Raw genomic sequence first — 22,988 nt, forward strand, 5'->3', positions numbered from 1 at the left:
AGTCGCTCGCATAAATCTTTCTGTAAAGAGTTCAGTCCCACAGTGTAAGAACTACTTTTTACATTTTTAGATCGTATTCTCAACGGCATTCGTAGACAATATTCATACTAAATATTTGAACATGGAATACTTGCAACTGGCCATGGAGAAACACGTTTTATTATTTTATACGTATGGTTTTAATTCAAGATCCTTTCCGTGAAATTAAATCCATTTTAAACTTTTGCAATTCTTAATGTACGAATCTTAGGATTTTAGATCTTGATGTGCATATTGTGTTTTATTTCCTTATTATAATTTCTGTGTCTGTTTCCTTTTGTTAACTGAGTTTTGACCATATATAAGAACAGAATACTGTAGAAAATGTTAACCACGCAATAATGATCCACTTATGGACTTAAAAGGTCAATCCTCAAACGTTCGTCCAAATTATTTCGGTTTTAAATGCTCTTCAACTTCGTATATAATTTTGCCGGATTCTAGCGTCACTGATTAGTCTAAGGTAGACTAACGCTCGCGTCTAGTGTACCTAATTTTAAGCGTGGTATCCTTCATATGTTTTTACTAGTGGATGTTATTTTTTATTTAGCTTCGGTTAATACAGTTGTTAGTAGGTGACCTGTTGCAAGATAAAATATCTGTCCCCCATTTCAATGGCAGTCAAAATTCCAGCCCTACAACCCGATCGACCAACTTTTCGAACATACCTTTATGACTTATTATTAATTTGTTCTTGTCTAAATATGCATAAACTATTTACCACTGGACGTTAAGCAAACAATCAATTAATCAATATAATAACGAGCAGAAAATTAAAAACAACGTTGCTTATTTCCGCACTTTCATTGAATATATTTGTGTCATCCAATAATACTCCTATCTGAGACTACTAGTGTGTATTATTAGTCTCATTTCCAGTCGACATGCATTTCTATGTCTATCAATATAATGTGCCATCATGTGTTTGACTTAGCCTGCAATTTGAAAGTTTCAGGTGAAAATTTTGTTGTTGATGTACGACTTTTTGTATGATATCTGTGAACACACAATAAAATATCACAACAGATAATTACCATGGTCCGTTCAGATTAAAAAATTTCAAACATTGCCGTGACACTTGTTAGTGAAGAGGTATGGTCAACGACAACACAATATATTTGCTGTTACTACTCGTTCCAAATTACGGAAATGCACTTATTCCGTTGCAAAAGGACCGACAACGAACCAAAATTATCTTTACAAATAACCCTTACTTTTGACGCAGACATCTATGATTTTTTATATTGTAAATGAGATCAACATAATGTTGATGGAACGAACGACATTTGTCCAACTGTTTTGAAAGTTATTTAGATAAACAAACAATTATATTTTTTGTTGTTAATTTTATTATATTCAACAAAGTTATGTACAAAATATTTCGAGTTAGTTTTAGTATGCTTTGGCTTCAACTTTTGTCTCAATGTGATGGGGTCCATTGGTTCCTCCTGCATTTGTTCCCGTACTTGCTCCTCCCATTTTGGACGCGTTTGGTGGGACTCCAGGAATACCTTTAGCAATGAAATTGTTGATTTGTGTCTTTATACCAGCGAGCCCGTCGGCGGTTGCCTGTAAATGAAAATAAAATTTTATTGATAATGTGCGCTTGGAGCGCTTTTCTGAATTTACCTCCAACAGCAACGCTTATTCCAAAATTTGAAAGCTAGGGTTGTATAAAACCTATACACGTTAGGAGCTATTTGACCAAAGGGAATAAGTTTTAGAACGGTGAATTTATTGGTTTCTTTTCAGATCGGGACACATGTGTGCATGTAAAAAACTGGAATAGCCTCGTCATTAGTTACCTTATGTCATACATGTATGTTAATTTGTTTTTGCAAAGAATTCCGCTCAAGTCGGTGCCAGGGGCTGTCTTAAACTTGCAGTGAGGTGAGAGTTTTTTTTTTGCTCCTTGTTTAAGGCCTCACTGTGACTTTGAGATGAAGAACAGCAATAAAAGCGCTGTTCCTTTGCTTATTGTGTGTGTGGTTTTTTTTTTGCTGTTCATGTACTGATTTTGTGTCATGGATGGATACCCCATATCCTTTGTTTTTCTATAATGTGTTTATTAGAGGGGAATAGGATGTTGATGGCAGATATTTTATAGTTTTTGTTTAATTTTACATAACCTTTTTTTAGAGTTGGGACGATTAAGAGCTTGGTATGATATTGTACAGACATATAAAATAATATCGTTTTTGTTTTTGATTAGGACTTTATCAGTAGGAATATCAAGCGAGCCCGCTAGCATATAAAGATTTGAAATTTATACCTGCTCAGTCTTTCCTGCAGCTCTATATGATGGCGGCGGGTATCCTTTCACTGTGAAAAGGAAAGAAAATATTTTAGTCTATCTTTCGTATAATAAAATAAAAAAAAAACAAAACCAAATAATGCAACTTGTATTCGCTTGCTGTTAGTTAAGTAAGAATGCACATTTTTGAGTAAAACAAAATATTAACCAAAGATTAACACGAACTATTAAAAACAGAGGTACTCTATGCTTATTCAGAATGGTATATATAGACATTAATGTACAGTTTTTTTTTTTATTTCAGGGATGATTGATTTCCGTTATCGTATCATACAAAGACTATATTTTCAAAAACAAGCCATTTTACAGTAATGTTAAATTTACATACCGAATGGTTTCATTGTCCATCCATAACCAGACCATATGACTTTGATGAAACCTGTAAACGAATGTGTTATAAAATTGTAAGTGCACAAATCATATTTGAAAAAATAGATAGTGACATTTCGTGAAAAGTCTTTAAACTGTTCAAAATTAGAGTTATATGTTGCAAGTTGCAAGCATGAAATACAAAAAACTTTATATAAAACAATAATATATTAATAATTTAGAATTATCTTTTTTATGAAAATTTGATAACTAATTAACAAAACGACTATATTATTCAGTAGCTAATTACCCATAAGTCCTCTATCTCCCGTTGGTCCTTTGTCTCCGCGTACACCCTTATCTCCCTTGTATCCTTTATTTCCTCTATCACCTGTTTGTCCTTTGTCACCTTTTTCCCCTTTGTCACCCGATGCACCCTTCTCGCCACGCTCGCCTTGGTCTCCAACAGCTCCTTTGATTCCTTTGTCACCCTTCTCACCTTGATGACCTTTCATTCCTTTGACACCTTTGTCTCCCTTGTCACCTTTGTCGCCTTTGTCTCCTTTTTCACCATCTTTACCTATAACCCAGACGTTAGAATAATACAAGATGAAGCCTTGTTCTACAAAGGTTACAATGTTAAACAGCTATTTCAACTTTATCAGTATAATTTTAATGTGACAAAAAAAAACTCATTCCTGGGTGGCACATGTGGAGCACGATCTGCTTACCCTTGAAGTTCCATGTCCGTGGCGGATCCAGAAATTTTCATAAGGGGAAGGGGGCACTAACTGCCATAAAAGGGGGCCCGCTAAGTCATGCTTCAGTGATTCCCTAAATAATCAACCAAATTTTTCCCACAAAAGGGGGTGGGGCGGATACCCTGCCCCCCTTAAATCCGCCTCTGCATGTCACATGTTGTTCAGATTTTAATTTGTATGTAGTATTTTGTAGACTGTTGTTCAATGTCTTTTCGTCGTTTTACATATTTGACATGAGTTTGTCGGTCTCACCTTCACTTATGAGTTTTGAAACTCCCTTTGGAATCTTCTTCCTCTTTTTTTTTTTTTTTTTCATTTGCGATACATTTGCACCCGTTACTTTTGAACAGAAAATAACCATATATGCATTCATTTAAATACCTTAGTAAATAGAGTGAAACTTTTATCTTAAGGAGAGATTATATTGTTTTTTGTTTACAATTATACAAAAACAACACAATACAAAAATTCAATTTAAACTTCAATACAAACAAACTGTCTTGAATTGCTACACACCATTCTTTCCATGTGCTCCTTTGTGACCAGTTTCGCCCTTGTCTCCTTTTTCTCCCTTCTCTCCATGTTCTCCTTTATTTCCTTTTTCTCCAATGTGTCCCTTGTCTCCGTTATCTCCCTTTGCACCCTTTTCTCCCGTCATTCCATCTTTACCATCTTTTCCAGATTGACCTTTTTTTTTTTGCAAGAATATTTCATAAGCATTTATGTAAATATTACACTATGCAGAACGCAGACATATATAAGGTTGAACACATAATAATGACATTTTCTACTCCTACTCCTTTTCTCTAAATAAAATAAAATGTATTTACTTCGCGGATAAGCAATTTATGTTTTACATGAGGTTAACAGTAGACCAATCAAACATATATCAAAGCCGTTTTGAACGCGATAGGCTTTGACTGTTTTGTACTAAAGGCATACTTATACTACGTATTTAGAATACTCGATTTCTTCTCAAGTGGCGTTAATCTGTAGACCTAAAAAGAAATGGAGCCTCCTTCATCTGACGTGTTAGTTTTATAGTTAACTTTTGGAATCATAATAAGTTGCCGAAATTTGAATGTATATTAGCCGTAGGTGAAAATGGACTGTTTCTACGGCGAATATCGGCGCCCCACTCCTGATCCTTTTTGTCTATGATATTTAAATGAAAAGCTGAACTTCCATTTTTTTTTTATTCTAGTCACATCTTTATTTAATCACTTTTGGAAACAATAGTATAAGTTATTGTCAGCATTCAGCGCATGTGATTTTTTTTATTAACAAAATCTTCCAAAAGAATTTTTAATTTTTAACAAATAGTACAACTTGTTTTCCTTGTTTTTATTATTGTTACATGAAAAACACAAAATCATATAACGTGTGCAAAGACAAACCTACCCTTATCGCCTTTGAGTCCTTGCTCTCCTTGTTTTCCTTGCATTCCTTTATCGCCCTTTGCTCCTTTATCTCCTGTTGCGCCTTTAGATCCTTTGTCACCATCTGATCCTTTCAGACCTTGTTCTCCTTTGTCTCCATCTGGTCCTTTGTCGCCTTTGTCTCCTTTCATTCCTTTATTTCCAGTTGCGCCCTTATTTCCCGTTTCTCCTTTCATGCCTTTGTCTCCATGCATTCCCTTATCTCCCTTTTCTCCCGTCTCTCCATCTTTGCCTGTCTTTCCGTTATCCCCTTGTGGTCCCTTATCACCACTATCTCCCTTATCACCATTTGGTCCCTTGTTTCCAGTTAGACCTTTGTCTCCTTGTAAGCCCTTGTCTCCTTTATCTCCAGGATCACCCTTATCTCCTTGCATACCCTTATTTCCTCGAGGACCAGGTTTGCCTACAGGACCTTGGTTTCCAGGAATACCTTGGTCACCAGGAATGCCCTTCTCTCCCTTTCTGCCCTGAGCACCAATCTTTCCATTTGTACCTGGATTACCCTGTGGGCCTTTCATACCTTGTTCACCTGTGAAAAATAAACAGTATTCTTAAAAAACTCAAAGAGTGAATTGTTTCCGAAAGTGAAGCACAAGTACAAGATTTGAAATATATTCTAACAAAATAACAAAACTAGTAATATAACCACGTTTAAACCCGCTGCATGTATGCAACTGTCCTAAGTCAGGAGCTTGTTGTTCAGTGGTTGTCGTTTGTTGGTGTGGTTCATAAGTGTTTCTCGATTCTTGTTTTTTATATAGATTAGACCGTTGGTTTTCCTGTTTGAATAGTTTTACACTAGTCATTTTGGGGCCCTTTATAGCTTGCTGTTGGGTGTTAGACAAAGCTCCGTGTTGAAGGCCGTACTTTGACCTATAATTGTCTACTTTTTTATACATTGTGACTTGGATTGAGAGTTGTCTCATTTACACTCATACAACATCTTATTTATATTGTATAATCTTTCAGTAGAAAGCAACAATCTGATGCAGCTATCAGTAAATTCATTAAAAGGGGAACATTTTAGTGTTTCTATGCAATATATTGGGGCCCTTTATAGCTTGCTGTTCGGTGTGAGCCAAGGCTCAGTGTTGAAGGCCGTACTTTGACCTATAATGGTTTACTTTTACAAATTGTGACTTGGATGGAGAGTTTTCTCATTGGCACTCATACCACATCTTCTTATATCTAATCATAGCAATGTGGCTTCCAGTTATAATATTTTTTATTGAGTATACTTGTGTATAATTTATAAAAAAAATCTTATTGGTCATCTCAAAATGTTTCAAATTGATCTTGATTGATTGATCGCTTCAAGATCTTTAATTTCGTTTGTGTTGTTTGGTTGCTGTCTCATGCGTATTGTATGCGCCACATCTCCTCGTACATGTATTAGTTTGTTATAGTATAATATACCTGTCACATGAAGAACTAACCTTTATCTCCTTTGTCTCCTTCTGGTCCCTGAGGACCTCGAAGACCTTGATCTCCGTGTGGCCCATCGTCACCTTTAGCTCCTTTGTGACCTTTTTGACCTTGTGGTCCTTGTTCTCCAATGATTCCTGAAACATTTAAATGAATTTGTAAATAACAAATGTTATGAACAAAATTGAATCTGGAAAACAAATTATCTTAATAATTGTGGAGACCCCGAAAAATTGGGTTACATATCAATTTAAGGTTAAGTACTGTACGTTGAAGGAATAATTCTGGTCATGTATAAAAGTTAAAGTTTCAGAGAACGATACATGCAAGATATACAGTAAGGGTAAATAGGAGTGTGATATTCAATATGTGATCTTAATTTCTTGTTTTAGCCAATCTTTCGTCTACCATAATTGAACTTATTAAGAAGGACTTTTTAAGATAAAAAAGAAAACAAAACGTTATAAATTTCATGCGTCCAAAGCGCTTTTCTGGATTTACCATCATCAGAAATGCTCAAAGCCGAATATTTGAAAGCTAAGGATGTATAAGAAACAGAACAGTTGAAGACCTATATTACCAAAAAGGACCTTAAAAATAGCCAAATCCATCTATGGTCAACTTTGTGTGAGGGAGTTGGAATCTTAGTTTCTAATAATTTCAAAATTTATTAACGGGCAATTTTAGAAAGGTTTGTTATAAATCATGTCAGTACCGAAGTACTGACTACTGGGCTGATGATACCCTCGGGGATTGATAGTTCACCAGATAGATAACTGACCTTTGTCTCCTTGTGTTCCTTGTTTGCCATCAGGTCCTTTCTTTCCGTCCATGCCTTTATTGCCATTTTTGCCAGGAAGACCTTGTGGACCAACATCACCTCGGGCTCCTTTAACCCCAGTTTCCCCTTTATTACCGTTTTCTCCTTTTGGTCCCTCACTACCTGGTAGTCCATCATCACCCGTTAAGCCTTTGTCACCTTTTTCGCCGTCCTGGCCTTAATAATATACATGTGTCGGTTATTAACAATAATGAAAAAGACAAATTTGTTAGACATAAGGAACTGTAGAATTTGAAATTCGTTTAGGTAACAAGTTTTTTTCCAAACAATCAAGGAATTGTTGTTTATCTGTCATTACTTAGTAGAACTCAAGTTATCGGTTCAACTGCACAAAGAATTAAAGAAATCAACTTAGTGTTTTACTTTGGCCTTTTTTACGAATATACTGGTATTTATGAAGTGTTAGGAAATCTGACCACATAAAACATTGATACTTAATAGTCCCTTACTTCCATAACAAAGTATTTTTTTGTTTATTGTGTAGTCTTTCTATAGTTTAACAGGACATTTTATATTTCTTGCAATCGTAGTAAGCATATTTATCTTTCTTATTTACCTTTTTCTCCGATTGCTCCTTGCGGTCCGTGAATACCAGGTAGTCCAGTATCCCCCTTTTCTCCCTTCATTCCTTGTTCACCTCTCTTCCCTTTAAGATTTTATAATTAAAAATAAGAAGTTTTTATATTCAAACATGTAGTTGTTATTGCATTCTAAATATATGCCATATATACACTGCTGTGTGTTTGTTTATTCTACATTGGCTAGATCTATAGGGGACGGTTGATGTCTCACAACACACGTTTAACCTCGCCTCTGGCCTTTGTTAAGTCTTTCTTTTTAACTTTAGTTCATTTATATGTTTTGGAGTTTAGTGTTACGTCCATTTCACTGAACTAGTACACTTTTGTTTAGGGGCCAGCTGAAGCCCGCCTACGGGTGCGGGATATTCTCGCTGTGATGAAGACCCATTGGTGGCCTTGGGCTGTTTTATGCTCTTTGGTCGGGTTGTTGTCTCTTTGACACATTCCCCATTTACATTCTCAATTTTAATTTTACTGTGTAATTTCAGACAGGCGTGTAGAAGTAAAATACATGTGTGATATGATACACATTTTTTGCTCTTTTGCTGTCTCGATACACTATAGAGGTATGTTTGCCTTAATGGTATGGGTTATACTATGTTTTGTTTAAACTTTATCATAATTTTCGTGTCGGTCTGAAAATCTATCAGCGTGACATTTGATTGATAGATTGATCGTTGTTTGCTAACGTCCAGTGCTAAATATTTCCTGCAGTCAGAACGAGATCAAAATGTGTTTTAATACATTTACAAATTTGATTTCGTGACACCTCTGTTTGTTTATTCTCCATATACATGTAAATAAATCCAAAATGTATATTAAAAGGGTATGATCTGTCAAATTCATATTCACCGATTTGACTCAAATTCTTATAGGGGTCAACTAAAGTTCACATGAATACGGATTCAATGAGGTCGAATTGGTCATTAGCGATGTTTCTTTGCTTTATTTGACAAAACTGAACCAAATTGGCTGTTAAAAGCGAATTATTATTTATCTAATTCACTTTCATTAATCTTTGAACAAAAAAAAAATCATATTTTATTTTTTTTTTATATCTCGTAGCTAATGCCCCTTTAAACATTTAGAATAGTGTTACCATTGGATACCATAGCCAAGTAAGGCATTGAATTTTAGTATTCATTACATATGTGACGTTCTTTTTTACATGGGCTCAGTGTTTTTCCTGTATTTCTGATTTTTTTAACATTAATATTTGATTGAATTGTTACATCTGAAGATACATTAATTGTCGAAATGCACATCTGGTGCACTATAATTGGCACTGTTTAATGTTATTGCAATTAATCATTAATTTAAATTACAAGAATGTGTATATGCTTTCTTGATTGGTTTACCTGGATCTCCATGAACTCCTTGGTTACCTGGAAAGAAAAATAAACTTAAGATACGTTTATCAAAATACATTGTAGTTATTCATTTAGCCAAGTTACTTTGAATATATTGTCATTTTCATAATATGATCTTTACAAGTAATTGCTTAAAGTGCTTAAAGTAAATGTACATGCATATTTTAATGTTGGTGCATTTTTTAGTACATTGTAACGTTCAGAAGAAAGTCAAGAAGAGTTTGGTATATATATTTTTTAAATACACTGTAACATTCAGAAGAGAGTCAAGAAAAGTTTGATATATTTCATTGGGTATAATATAACATTCAGAAGAGATTAAAGAGAAGTTTCAAATATTTAATAGATTTAACAAATGTACTGATGTGTATTACGAGGAATCAAATGTGTTAGGTTTCTTGTTGATTCAAATTCCTATACACACTAAAAATATTACTTGTCAGATCTTTACTTGTATTCAAATTTTAGTAAAGAACAAACATTTTAATCCGAAACAAGTTCATTATCAACAGCAGGAATAACTTTGAAAGGATTAATGTTTCCTTACCAGGCGCTCCTTTTTCACCCTGTGGTCCCTGGGGTCCAACGTCTCCTACAAGTCCCTTATGTCCTTGGGCTCCATCTTCACCTGTAGCTCCTTTATCGCCTGTCTCGCCCTTCTCGCCTACTGGTCCCTGGTCTCCAACTGGCCCTTTCATTCCATCATCTCCTTTCACACCTTGTGGTCCCTTTTTGCCACGTTTTCCTTTCATTCCGTATAAGCCTTGATGGCCTATAGGACCTTGGAGCCCAGTAAAACCTAGTATTCGAAATATGCGTGATCGTGTTATTGGTTCATATTAAAGAACTAACAAAAAGAAATGCATCTAAACTTTTTAAAATCAGTTTCTAGCCGAGGCATCAGATTCCATTTGTCAGTCTACACAAAAAGCTGTGTTTGTGTTTCATGCCCTTTCCTGTCCTAATGTTTTATGCATACCCTAACACATTTCATTGACATTTTGGTTACATACGTTAAAAGTCCAGACATTTATGTCCAGAACATGCTCCTACATATATATACATGTAGTTTATGTAAAATAATCCAAACGATAAGATAATTTTATCTCGACAAACGAGGCGATTTTAATTTTAAAATTATCAATTTCCCCCACCTTAGTAGCAATATACCAACTTCACCTGCATATGGGATATACATTTCCCAACTTATTCGGTATGTAAGAGCTTGCAGCTCCTACTCAGACTTTGTAAAACGTCACCAGTGTCTGAGCAGAAAGTTGATGAACCAGGGGTATGTCAAAAAACGTCTCGTCGATCCTTTTTCTAATAATGTTCTTCGGAAGGTACCAAGACCTTGCTGATAAATATTCCGTATCAACTTCACAAATAATACATGATGGTCTTGAAGTGTAGATTCTGGGTACTGACGCTGTTTATTATCTTAATAACGTGTTAAAGTGTTCTTTTATTTGTCTTTATTAATATTACTTTTATTGTTTGGTCTGTTTTTGGTGATATACATTTGACGTGGCTCTGTACTTATGCATCCCGTCATTGTGTTGTTTGTATTATTTTTCATTTTTACTAATGTGCTTTGTCCGTGTGACTTTATATGTTTCTTTGATACATATGACGTGTACTTTAAACATCCCGCCATTGTGTTATTGTTCTATTATAATTTTTGCATACTTTGAACGACAAAATTATTTTATCTCTACCTGTCTGACGTTTACATTCTGACTTCAAACACGCGATTCTACGCCAGAGTTAATGTTAAAATTACGATTCGGTCCTTTATGGGTTGATTTGGCATACATAAATAAAATACAAAAATAAGTAAGCAATGAACGAGGTTGTTAAATGTGATATATGTTTTTTATACTTCTTTGTTAAATATTTGTTTGTTTTTGTTGTGATGAAGATTGTGACACGGTGTTGACTGCTGTACCCCTATTTTGACATTTTACCTTTTATGTCTGTTTGTTTTATTCACGCATCGTTGTCAATATAATGGCATTTGATGCGACTGTCATACAAGTGAGAGGTTTAGCGCTATAAAACCAGGTTCAATCCACCATTTTCTACATAAGAAAATGCCTGTACCAAGTCAGGAATATGACAGTTGTTGTCCATTCGTTTGATGTGTATGTGCTTTTGATTTTGCCATTTGATTAAGGACTTTCCGTTTTGAATTTTCCTCGGAGTTCAGTATTTTTGTGATTTAACTTTTTATCTACCTATGTAGGCGTGTAAAACTTACCGGAACTTTTGTTAAAATAAAAGGACAAATTACAAATTGAGACGAATGGGAATGACTCATGATACATGTTGTAAAAAAGCTCAATTGAATACTCACTAATACTGCACCTTCATTTAAGCAAAAGGCATATGGAAAAATAATCGTAATTTAATGTTCACATTTTGATTGTTTAGCCAATTGTATTTTATCTATCTTTGGGTATTTGTTTTGCTTTTAGTAGAAAAAAACGACGTTTATTTTACTATCAATATTGCTTACCTTTTATTCCATCAGAACCCGAATTTCCTTTGTCACCTTTTTCACCTTTGTCCCCCTTTTCTCCTTTCATTCCCTTTTCACCCTTTTGACCTACATCAATAAATCATATACATAAACATACTCTAAATGTTTGGAACGTAATTTCTTATGCGTAAAATAATATGTAAACATATGGAGCCCCGATTATAAACAGTTGCAATATTCATGGTTAATGCATTATATATTAATATAAATTTATAACGTTATTCAAAATGAAAATTTGAGCATATAAATACATTGTAGACATCTAAAGATGACACCGTAGTCTACTGCAAGGATTGAAAAAAATAAAATGTTTAACCATATTCATAAAACGTTACCTCCAGCCCCTTTCTGTCCTATTGGTCCAGTTTCCCCTTTCGATCCTCTTGGTCCTGGGGCACCAACAGGTCCTTGGTTACCTGGATTTCCAGCGTTTCCAGAAATCCCTTTATCACCAGGTTGTCCTTTGTCCCCAGGCATACCTGTTGAACCTTGCGGTCCCGTATTTCCGTCAGGGCCCTTGTTTCCTTGCATTCCCTTGTCACCTTTGTTACCACGGATTCCTTGGGGACCTTGACCTCCCTTGTCGCCTTTCATGCCTTTGTCTCCTTGTGGTCCTTTGTCACCCGTTTCACCAGTAGAACCCGGCTGTCCTTTGTCGCCATTTTCTCCTTTTGAACCTTGGCCGCCTTTCTCTCCTTGTTCTCCTGCATCACCTTGTACGCCCTTTGCACCTTGTTGACCGGTTGCCCCTGTGTCGCCTTTTTCTCCTTTCATTCCAGTTTCACCTAAATGGTATTGCAAACTTTTCTTCAATTGTTTTGTCGTTTGAATTGTTTCACATTTTTCATGTCGGGACCCTTTATACCCGACTATTCGGTATGGGTTTTCGCATTGTTGAAGGCCGTACTGTGACCTAGTTGCTTACATCCACTTCATTTGTACTTTAGCGGATAGTTGTCCTATTGCCAATCATACCACATCTCCTTATTATGATATTTGTAACATTTTAAAAAAGACAATCGCAATTTATTGGATAGTATTTGTATTCCCATTCTACTAAACCCTATATTAGTGAAAGTTCTGTATGAAATACAATGTAAGAATATCAATATGAATAAAAAACCCATCTTTCATAACTCAAATGTGTTCGTGTAATTTTGTTTGTTCGTTTACATTCTATCTTTCGTCGATGCCTACGTTTCTCGTACATTTTGAAATGTATTATATACGTTGAACAAGGTACATACATATAGGTAGTAAGCAGCACCATGCATGTAATTTAAGGATACAAAAACAAATAGCAACAATCTTCACATTGCTAATCAAAAATGAAAACATGTGCACTTGTTAACCCGTAGAAAGTTACACTTCTTGTCGAAAATTTAATTACTAATGGAAATTTTTCTATCATGCATAATTTATTTTAAAGTCTATTTAATCACAAGGACGTTTTAATCATGCCAGTTGACTACTGAAAATTTAGAAATGTTTGCGATTGTTGGACAACAATGCGAGATCTAATTATAACTATATCAGGAATGCGAATTTTATTTTTTGCGATTCTTATCCCGTCGCAATTTTCGCAATTATAAAAATCTCGCAAAACTTTGTGAAGTATACCTTTGCTTCCCTTGTCTCCTTGGTCACCATTTGAACCCTGTTTTCCTGGTTCTCCTACCATTCCTTGTGACCCCCGTGGTCCTTTTTGTCCCGGCATTCCATCCGGTCCTTGGTCACCTCTCTCTCCTTTAAGTCCTTTCTCCCCTTTATCTCCCTTGTCTCCTTTCATTCCCTTGTTACCCATCATTCCATCAGGTCCTTGGTTACCTTTCTGTCCTTTCATTCCCTGTTCACCGTTCTCTCCCTTGGCACCTTTAGCTCCTTTACTGCCTTGTTCTCCTTGGGAACCAGTGTCGCCTTTGTTCCCTGTGTCACCTGATGAACCCTTTTCACCCTGTTCACCTTTTAATATTTAGAAAAGTAAAGTTTTGTTTTATTATAATTAACTTTTCATATCAATTACAAATAGAATTCTCTTCGTGTGTATTTTATTTTATGTTACAATGTTTTATATACTGTAGAAACATTAATTTTCGTGGGGTTAAAATTTCGTGGTTTTGTCTCTTTATAAGATTTCATGGGAATTTAATTTCGTGGTTTCCAGTAAATGGAAGTGATATTATATGTAGGTTAAATTTTCGCGGGGGTTTTAATTTCGTGGATATATTCTTTCCACGAAATAAACGAAATTAAATCCTTCAAAAAAATTTCTGCTTTTACAGTATATTTAAATTATTTATAAATAAGCATTCACTTTGTTTCTTTTACAACTGTGAACTAAAAAAAAATTAAGTTACGATTGTAACTATAATAAAGGGCTGCATAACATACATTTATTTGGATTTATAAAAAAAAATAATTCTGTAAAGTGAAGGTTGGTGACAAAATAATGACTCAAAAATGTATGCAGCAAAAACGAAAAAGAGGTGAAGTTTTTGCATTGTAATCATTCTATTATAATAACAGGTAATAAGCAAGCCAAGTAGCTTCGACTTGAAAGATAACTTTAATCATAATCTAAATGAATGCTTTCATTAAGTAAAATAAAAAAAAAACAATTAAGACGCGTTTTAGCCAAAACATATTTTTCCCATTAAAAGAACCCCCTCCTTTTTCCCCCTTTCAAAATAAAACAAAACATTTTCATACGTTTTGAACATTTTCAAAGAGATAAGGAATATTGATTGATTGATTATTGTTTGCTTTACAATTCATCGGCACAAGAATATCGCGGCGAAAATAAGTAATAACAAAAATACTTAATTATAAACAAAAAAGAGTAATAAATCACGGTCAATTGATACGTATAATAACCTTGGATTATAATCTTTAAAGCGGTCTTTGTGGGAACTATTGGCGATCGACTTATAGTCCCACTTAAAAAAAACAACTGTCCCATTGAACCAGGGTTTTCAACTCATCGATTTCGTGACTAATAAAACATCGTCCGATTCCAGAAAAATCATAGCCTTAAAGTACCTTGAATTCCTTTGTCTCCCTTTTCTCCAGTAGCTCCCTTTTCCCCTTTGTCGCCTTTATCTCCTTGTTCTCCTGTCTTGCCAGTATCTCCTTTGTCACCTTGTTCTCCTTTATCACCGTCAGCGCCTTTTTCTCCTTTCATTCCTTTATCTCCATCAGGGCCTGATGGTCCTTCATCACCAGTTTCTCCTTGATTTCCTGCATCTCCCCGTTCTCCTCTATTTCCTTGTAGTCCTTTTTCTCCATCGGGACCTCTTTCGCCTTTTAGACCCATATCTCCTGTCATTCCCTTTTCTCCCTTTTTTCCTTTTTCCCCTGGTTGTCCACGTGGCCCTTGATTACCTGGTGAAATGAACAATTAAATAAAATACCGAAAATTATTCTAGACAAAAACAGAAGCACATTATATAAGCAACAAACGGAAATTTATAATTCCCATGCTCAAAAAATCAAATCGCAACATGAATTAGAACGTCCAGTGAGATTTTTTTTTTAACTTAGTAGAAGGCCCAATTATTAAGGTTCGACATAAAATATCAAATTTCAGCTTTATTTGCAACAGAAAAGCAGAAAAGTATTGTTTTTTCTAGTATTCAGTTAGATTCATTTGAGATTTGAAACTACGTTAGAAATGGCAGCACAGAACAAAATTATACACAGCATCTATACAATTGAAATCTCACTGTCTGACTTAAAATCAATATTACCAGATAGTGTGCCCGTTCAAACGTTCTCAGGCAAATATTGTGTATTTGCACATTAATAAAATACGAGAATGCACTTCTGCAAGGTGGGCATCTTGTCAGTAGTTGTTTTTTGTTATACCGTAATTTTTTTTGCCATTTGTAGAGTTGGTATAAATGGTAGATTATTGATAGCCTGCGATGACTGTATTCTCACCGTTCTGGTTTGGGGCAATTTAGAGCTTGGCACTAGAATGTCTTGGTTTTATATGTCGTTCGATAAAAAAAAGTTGCTGTCCAACTGTCCTCAATTTACCATTTTGGACGTTTTTATCTCATTTTAGTTCATTTTTATACACGCCGGGTTTAGTCACGCAGACTATCAATAATCATTAAGTTTAAGTTGGAAAACGTTGTGTACAACAACAAAAACCACGACGTAAATATATCTGATCATGCCATGTTTATCATATCGTCTTGATGAACTTTACGTCCTATTTCCGTAATGCTTACCAACTCGATTTTCGTGTACAATTTTAGTCCTATTTTCATTGTTTCAAAACATACAAACCTTGCGCGCCATTTTTTCCAGGTGCTCCTTGATCTCCAGGTTCACCTTTGTATCCAGGAGGGCCATCTGGGCCTGGTTCTCCTGGTTTCCCATTATTTCCAGGTTTTCCGGGTGCTCCTTTGTCACCATTCATTCCCTTATTGCCAGTGATACCTTTCATTCCCTTGTCTCCTACAAGTTTAATGTTATTTATTAGAATTTGTGTCAGTTTTAATATACATACCCATGCAATCTACACTTGGAGTCTTCAGTTGTTGTGGCTTGCTCCAAGTCATTAATACAAATATTGAAAAGATTGGGACTGATAGAATCCCCCTGTCTTACTACCCTGAATATCTCCAAGCGTTTGTGATATTTTATAATTTCTTTTTTACTAGGTAATGGATACAAATACTTTGCCTAACAACCCCTACCATTTCTCAATAAATTTTTTAAAAAGATCTTGACAAATTAGTTTTTTTTCAAAATCATTATAAGTATACTACAATATCATTCAGTTGATAATGTGTTGTGACCTTATTTTTCCCGCCAAAAATTCGACCTTTTCCAGTGCTTTTATCGAAAGAGACCGATCTAAGTATATTATATCATAATTTTGATGCATTAAACATCCTCTATTACAAAAGACATGGAAATTTTGTCATTTTAACTTAGAAATATCACGAAGATTGAAAAGGTAATCTTTTATAAAATATAGTAATACAATTTGCACGGTACGATATTGTTTAATGACATATCTTTTTATGTGGATTGCACATTTATCGCAGTGAATATTCTGATTTCAATGAATGAACGGTACATTTATAACTAATAATGATTTTCAAAAGGGATAGATATATCACGTACGTTGCTATAATCAATCCTAAAATGCATGTAGGGATTTGTTTAATGTGCTCGAACTCTTCTAAAAGAGAGGCAAAATATACCAAGGGGACATATAAACTCATAAGTCGAAAATACACTGACAACGCCATGACAAAAAATGAAAAAAAAAAAACAAAAGACAAACAAGAGTGTATTGTCAGTTTTTGTGGACATTTTCTGTATTTTCTATTAAATACCTCTCATGCCTGGATCGCCAACTCGTCCTGGATTACCACGTTCTCCTCGATCCCCAGGTAGTCCCCTTGGACCTCGTGGTCCTGATGACCCACCAGTACAACCTGTCAACAAGAAATTCTTAATAATAATATTCATCTATTTGCTTTAGAGTTTGAGAACACATTACTATATATGTTCACTCTGTGATAGGTACTCGATCAAAAAGTAAAATCGTAACAAAACAAAGGGTTTTGTTGTACGCCCGTTTATGGGACGTATTATGGTATACCGTTGTCGGTCTGTCTGTCCGTCCGTCGTCAACATGTCGGACAATGACTCAAAAACGCTTTAACCAATTTTCATGAAACTTTGGTGAATTTTAAATATCTATTGACGTAAGATCTCTTGCGATTTTTATAAATTTTGGATTTTAAGTTTCCGTGTTATGGGATGTTATTCAAAAAAGAAGGATTTTCCAGTTTTCCAGTTGCTTATGGCGCAGCTCTTTATTTTTAATAAGTTACCATCAACACTTGTAATTTAACACTTTTATACATTTATATATGTTATATGAGACAAATTTTGCATTTAACGTAGTTTAACTTTATGACTCACTGATATTAATATTTAATTAAATCAAAGCACTTACCTTGACAAGCTGATGCAACAACGACGTCTATAATCGTTGACAATCGCTGAAAATCATCCGTAGTGAAAACAAAGCTCTCCTGTGAAGCTATCTGTTTAAGTTCATCCAAGTTAATGCTTGACCCAACTCCAATAGCAATAACGGTGGCGCTGTGAGTGGCCCTTAGTTCCGCAGCTGCTGCCTGTGATGTCGGGGTACCAGATCCCTTTCCATCAGTCAGTACGATGACTAGTTTTCTTACACCTGACCGTCCTCCACCATTCGCTGTTTTGAACATATTTTTCGATACAAACTAAAATACAAAATATTGAAAAGAAAACAGAAACGATTGATTCTCAGAAATAAACAAAATTCGACTCAGATTGTAACGTTAGGTTTTGTTCTCGTATTTAGGAATATGGTATGTATGTCACAACTATTTTAATCTATAAATGTTCCAAAGTATAATGGTACTAAGGAATTCACAAATAAATTAACATACATAATATAAAATATTAAATATTGAAAACAAATGAAAGGAAGAGACATAAAGTATTTAACCAGTAGATTCTAGGCATTTATAATCATTCTAATGTTGAACAGCTATTTTAAGTTCAAATGGATCCTTGCTCTTTGTTGGTTCTATAAACAATCATTTATTTATGACGGAAGAAACAAAAGATGCATTGTACTCTATGAGTGATATATTTTAGTTGTATTTGCTGTGAAGCCTTCATTTCTCTTAAGATATTAATAAAAAGTTTTAAAAAACAAAAAAAAAAGTGCTTTTTTTAGTTATTGCCCTTGTACCTTGGATAGATAAAATATGTGCAACGCGGGGGACATTGGAACTCTGTTCATTTATTTTAAGTTTGTTTTTTATGGGATAAGGCATAAATGCAAGATATCCAATTATTTAATGGTATCTACACAGAATATAATCAGAAAAAAATCCTTAAAAAAACACTTTAACATGAAACAAATCAAATGGTTTCACCAACCTTGTTTTAATTCTCGTAAGGATACTATCAAAAACGTATATGTAAAAACAACTAAATTTAAAAGTTTAGTTTAAAATTACCTGAATTCCAAGTCCAGTTCTGGTAGCAAACCCACTAATAGGCAGGATACCATCTATACCAGTCTTTATTTTAGTACTTGTATCGTATTTATTCAGATAAAAATGTTTCCGAGGTGCTTGGGCAAAGCAAACAGCACCAAATTGTGTTGCTGTTGGTCCAACCAGTGTAAATTTATCAACTACATCCTTCATAAACTTTTTCATCAAACCAAAGTTTGCTGGGTTGTTATTACTGATACTTGCAGAGTCGTCATAAAGGAAAACAACATCGGCATTGGCAGTACAACGCTTGTTTTCTGTTAAAATAACAAAATGAAATATTGGAACGAGTTTTGAGTAAGACAATGTATACCACATCGGTCTTACTATAAGTCTTACATGGGAATTGTACCGAATTAGTGAAAATATTTTACAAACATGCTTAACCCCGCCACATTATGTATGTGTGTGTCCCAAGTCAGGAGCGTGTTACTCGTTAGCTTACGTTGGTCGCTGTCTATCATATTTGTTTTTCGTTTTTTCAGAAATCAGGCCGTTGGGTTTTTTGTTTGAACTGTTTTATATTTTGTCTATTCGGGGCCATTTATTATCATGATTATAGCTTACTACATACGGTATGGGCATTACTCATTATTGGTGATCTATAGTTACTAACATCCTCGTCATTTGATCATGGGTATATATATATAGTTGTCTCATTGGCAATCGTACGACATCTTCTTTATTTTTACATCTTATAAGAATAAGAATAAGATTATGTGGTATGATTGAAAAAGAGACAATAACTGTACTATCGATACAAATAATTATTATTTATGTTTAAGTGAGATAAGTATATACGTGTAATAGTATTGTACTTTACAGAGATCATACATCTTTCACGTGCATTCAGAGTAATGCACTTATAATTAAATACCAATATACGTGTGGAAATGAATAGATGGAGTCCTGGCCTTAAAAATGTCGAGCTACAAATTCTTTTGGATAAAGTCGTAAAGCATAAATTTGTATCCTAAAGTTAGGAACATCATAAGACACATAGATTGGTGTCCTAAACAAATTCTGAGCAATATCTTTAGTTGAGACATGTTTTATAAAACCCACGTAGGACTCAGATACGTCCTTAAATGCTTTTTATGTACGTCCTGGTACTAAGACGACTTCGATACATAGACACCAGGTCATTGTATACCTAATCTTTGGGGCCTTTTATAAGTCATTTTTGGGGCCCTTTATAGCTTGCTGTTCGGTGTGAGCCAAGGCTCCGTGTTGAAGGCGGTACTTTGACCTATAATGGTTTACTTTTACAAATTGTGACTTGAAAGGAAAGTTGTCTTATTGGCACTCATACCACATCTTCTTATATCTAATCTTAATTTCAACAACAAAAATATAAAGCCTGATAAATTAATCTCATTCTATATGTAAGTTGTCTTTTCTAATTTGTTTGATCTATAGTCCATACATTTGTAATCTTTCGCTATTGTACTATATACAGTACATATCTCAGTCTCAATACACAGTCATACATGTATGAGAATTATTGATTGGTTGATGTTTGCTTAACGTCCAGTGGCAACTATTTCAAGCAAGTTCATGATGATAAATATAAGTACTTACTGTATCCATACTGTGCTAAATAAAAAAGTAAATTAATTGATACATGATTTAATAAACAGACGAACAAATTGTATATAATTACATTACATGTATGTTTCATTATAATACGTTATTTTGATTGACTAACAGCAATCTCGCGTCATTCTGAAATTAACCTTCATTTCAAAATGAAATGTAACACTCATGATGACACGAGCTTCCACAAAAAGTGCACAGATGAATAAAAGAAAAACTTGATAGAAATCGTGTTTCCTGATTCTAGCAAAAAAAATGTAATAATAAGTATTGAATGCTTCTTTTAGTAATTTTATAGGGTTGAAAAAGCGTTGACCGTGCGCACACTGTCAGAATGAAGCGCTTCATACAAAATGTACTTCGGTCAACGCTTTTTCATCCCAATATATTCACAAAAAGAAGCATTCAATTTTTCAATAAATATATAAATTGAATATTATTTGTACTTCTATTAGATTTTGAATAGATGTTATGCATGGAAACATTTCCGAAAACATAACGAAAGCAGATGGAATATTGGAAGACTAAAGCTATAAGTGTTAATGATTTATCTTAAAACCACATTGTAATGGTATTTGATTGTAAAAAATTTTTTTTCTATATTATTAAAAAGGTTTCTTTGTTAATATTTTGGAATATAATACTGCTCAAATAAACATTTGTGTGTATATGTTAATGATTATCTTACTTTGAGAGCCACCAGAGGACCAACCTATAACAATAACAAAGAAAAAATATCAATCAAAACTCAAAATCATATGTAAATAAATACAAATGTGACATGTATATCACATCTTTAGATGAAACATCCATATTATAAATTTGTATTCGTGACAGGAGAAAATCTCAATCCATCTTCGATTTTTAAATAAATGAAATTGAAAGAACTTATAGTGAAAATGTTTGAAACGACGAATCTCTAAATTGATGGAATTAAATTGACTATAATATTTTGAATGGTTTTACACTAGTCATTTTGGGGGCTTTAATAGTTTGCTGTTCGGTGTGAGCCAAGGCTCCGTGTTGAAGGCCGTAATTTGACCTAAATTGTTTACTTTTTACACATTGTGACTTGGATGGATAGTTGTCTCATTGGCACTCATACCACATCTTCTTATTTATATATGATGTGTAAAGATATCAATTCACACAAGTTTAACCTTTCTAAAAAGGTATGAGTGCTTTGCAGTATCATACATTTACGTCAGCTTTTGTTTTTGTTCTACCGTGATTTTTAGTGGAAAAGATAAATTTTTTTATTTCATAAGTATTTAGCAGTTTTATGTTTTATGTTTTTCTTCGGATACTTTTAGTAAGAGTTCATTTTTATAAGTAAAATGACATAAAGTGCGACCATAGCAACATAAAAAAAAATGAGCGCCATCAGTTCTAGGGGTCACGAATGAGGGATTTATACCTTAATTTGTTTGATATACATGTAAATGAATGACTGGTGATGTGGTATTAACATCATACATAGGAAATAATGTGAAAAACAAATAGTGCATCATGCCGATTAAGCAAAAAGTATGCGTAATAATGCGTCAGTTTTGACTATCAGTGATTATCGAAAAGTGTGTATCTGACGCGACCCTATTGTATTATATTCATCGATCGTGTCGACTATCCATACTGATTCGGATTCTGATCTTCCGTATACAATTTCGTCTCCTCTACGAAACGTGTTCAAAATTTTATAACTCATTCGAGCCTATAGAATCTTAGCAACCTCATTTAGAAGCCAGTCAGAACTATCTTTTGTAATGTAATAGTTTCAAAATGGCGTGTTTATCCGTTCTAAAAATACTTTTGAATCTATAGGGTAGGATAAGAGTATAAAAGAAGCGGCTGCCATCTGCAAGTTATTTGCATGGCTAATCGTATCTGTATATGATGATGTAAACTTTTTATTATATTTGCTGAACATAGCTTGTCAGTTTATTTATTTACTAGTTGCTCCCGATTGTGTAAGTATGGGTCATTCCGAAAACCAAACTTTAACTCAATCTTCAACTCGCCATTTTACACTTGTAGACCAAAGAATTAGGTCATATCTATATGTACATGTATACACATAAAATTCGGACAACTGTTTAATTTCGAAACGACGGGATGGACAGAATGAACTTATGATAGTCAGACGTAGATTTGTAACATGTTGTGTCCGGCTGGGCCATTCAAATGAACAATTTTTATCATCCCAAAGAGTATCTTAGTGTTATCATTCTCTCTGCATTATAAAGTTTTTGAATTTAAATAAGTTGAAGAAATCTTCCTTCTATATTCAATGGGAGGGCCTCGGTGGCAGAGTGGTCTTAGTAGGCGAACTATTGTATCACTAGCCAGTCAACACCGAGGTTGTGAGTTCGAACCCCGCACGAGGCAGGTGCACTCGACTCCAATCTTAATTGACTATGCATTATGTTTTATTGACAATATTTGTCATATTGTATATGTCATGTTGTACACTTGGATTCCGGAATGTCATATTTATTATATGTACTTTATCCAATAAAATATTTGAATTTGAATATAACCTGGTCAGAAATATAAATAAGATGGTAACTTACTTGACCATGATGCCCAGGCTGTTACTTGTGCTGAAAATGAAATAAAATTATATTACTTGATATGATTTATCTATGTTCAAGCAAAAGGTGCTACATGTATAAACGCAATCCGTTTCATA

At 34.3% G+C, this 22,988-nt stretch overlaps 1 protein-coding gene across 1 annotated transcript; it reads right to left on the reverse strand.

The window, feature by feature from the left end:
* Positions 1 to 1,418: 1,418 nt before the first annotated feature.
* LOC127699943 (collagen alpha-1(I) chain-like) lies at positions 1,419 to 21,005 on the reverse strand. Its single transcript, XM_052203318.1, has 19 exons — positions 20,988 to 21,005; positions 20,285 to 20,299; positions 18,665 to 18,960; positions 17,605 to 17,896; positions 16,976 to 17,077; positions 15,915 to 16,085; positions 14,661 to 15,002; positions 13,242 to 13,583; positions 11,957 to 12,406; positions 11,598 to 11,687; positions 9,068 to 9,094; positions 7,069 to 7,284; positions 6,299 to 6,424; positions 4,825 to 5,391; positions 3,940 to 4,110; positions 2,973 to 3,242; positions 2,682 to 2,732; positions 2,312 to 2,361; positions 1,419 to 1,608 (listed from the first exon to the last, which is right to left on the reverse strand). Exons 3-19 carry the CDS (start codon positions 18,866 to 18,868, stop codon positions 1,432 to 1,434), a joined length of 3,648 nt encoding a protein of 1,215 aa, XP_052059278.1. The 5' UTR covers positions 18,869 to 18,960; positions 20,285 to 20,299; positions 20,988 to 21,005; the 3' UTR covers positions 1,419 to 1,431.
* Positions 21,006 to 22,988: the final 1,983 nt, after the last annotated feature.

This window comes from Mytilus californianus, unplaced genomic scaffold, assembly GCF_021869535.1.
Source record: "Mytilus californianus isolate M0D057914Y unplaced genomic scaffold, xbMytCali1.0.p SCAF_45, whole genome shotgun sequence".
In the NCBI taxonomy this organism is placed as follows: Eukaryota; Metazoa; Mollusca; class Bivalvia; order Mytilida; family Mytilidae; genus Mytilus; species Mytilus californianus.

What these genes read in the sequence shown, in the direction of transcription:
- LOC127699943 (XM_052203318.1), bottom strand. Translation starts at nt 18,868, where the DNA reads ATGAAAAAGTTTATGAAGGATGTAGTTGATAAATTTACACTGGTTGGA. An exon ending in GAACTGGACTTGGAATTCAG is followed by an intron (nt 17,897 to 18,664) that starts GTAATTTTAAAC and finishes TTTGTATTTTAG; the next exon opens with TTTGTATCGAAAAATATGTT. An exon ending in GGGAGATAGAGGACTTATGG is followed by an intron (nt 2,733 to 2,972) that starts GTAATTAGCTAC and finishes ATTCGTTTACAG; the next exon opens with GTTTCATCAAAGTCATATGG.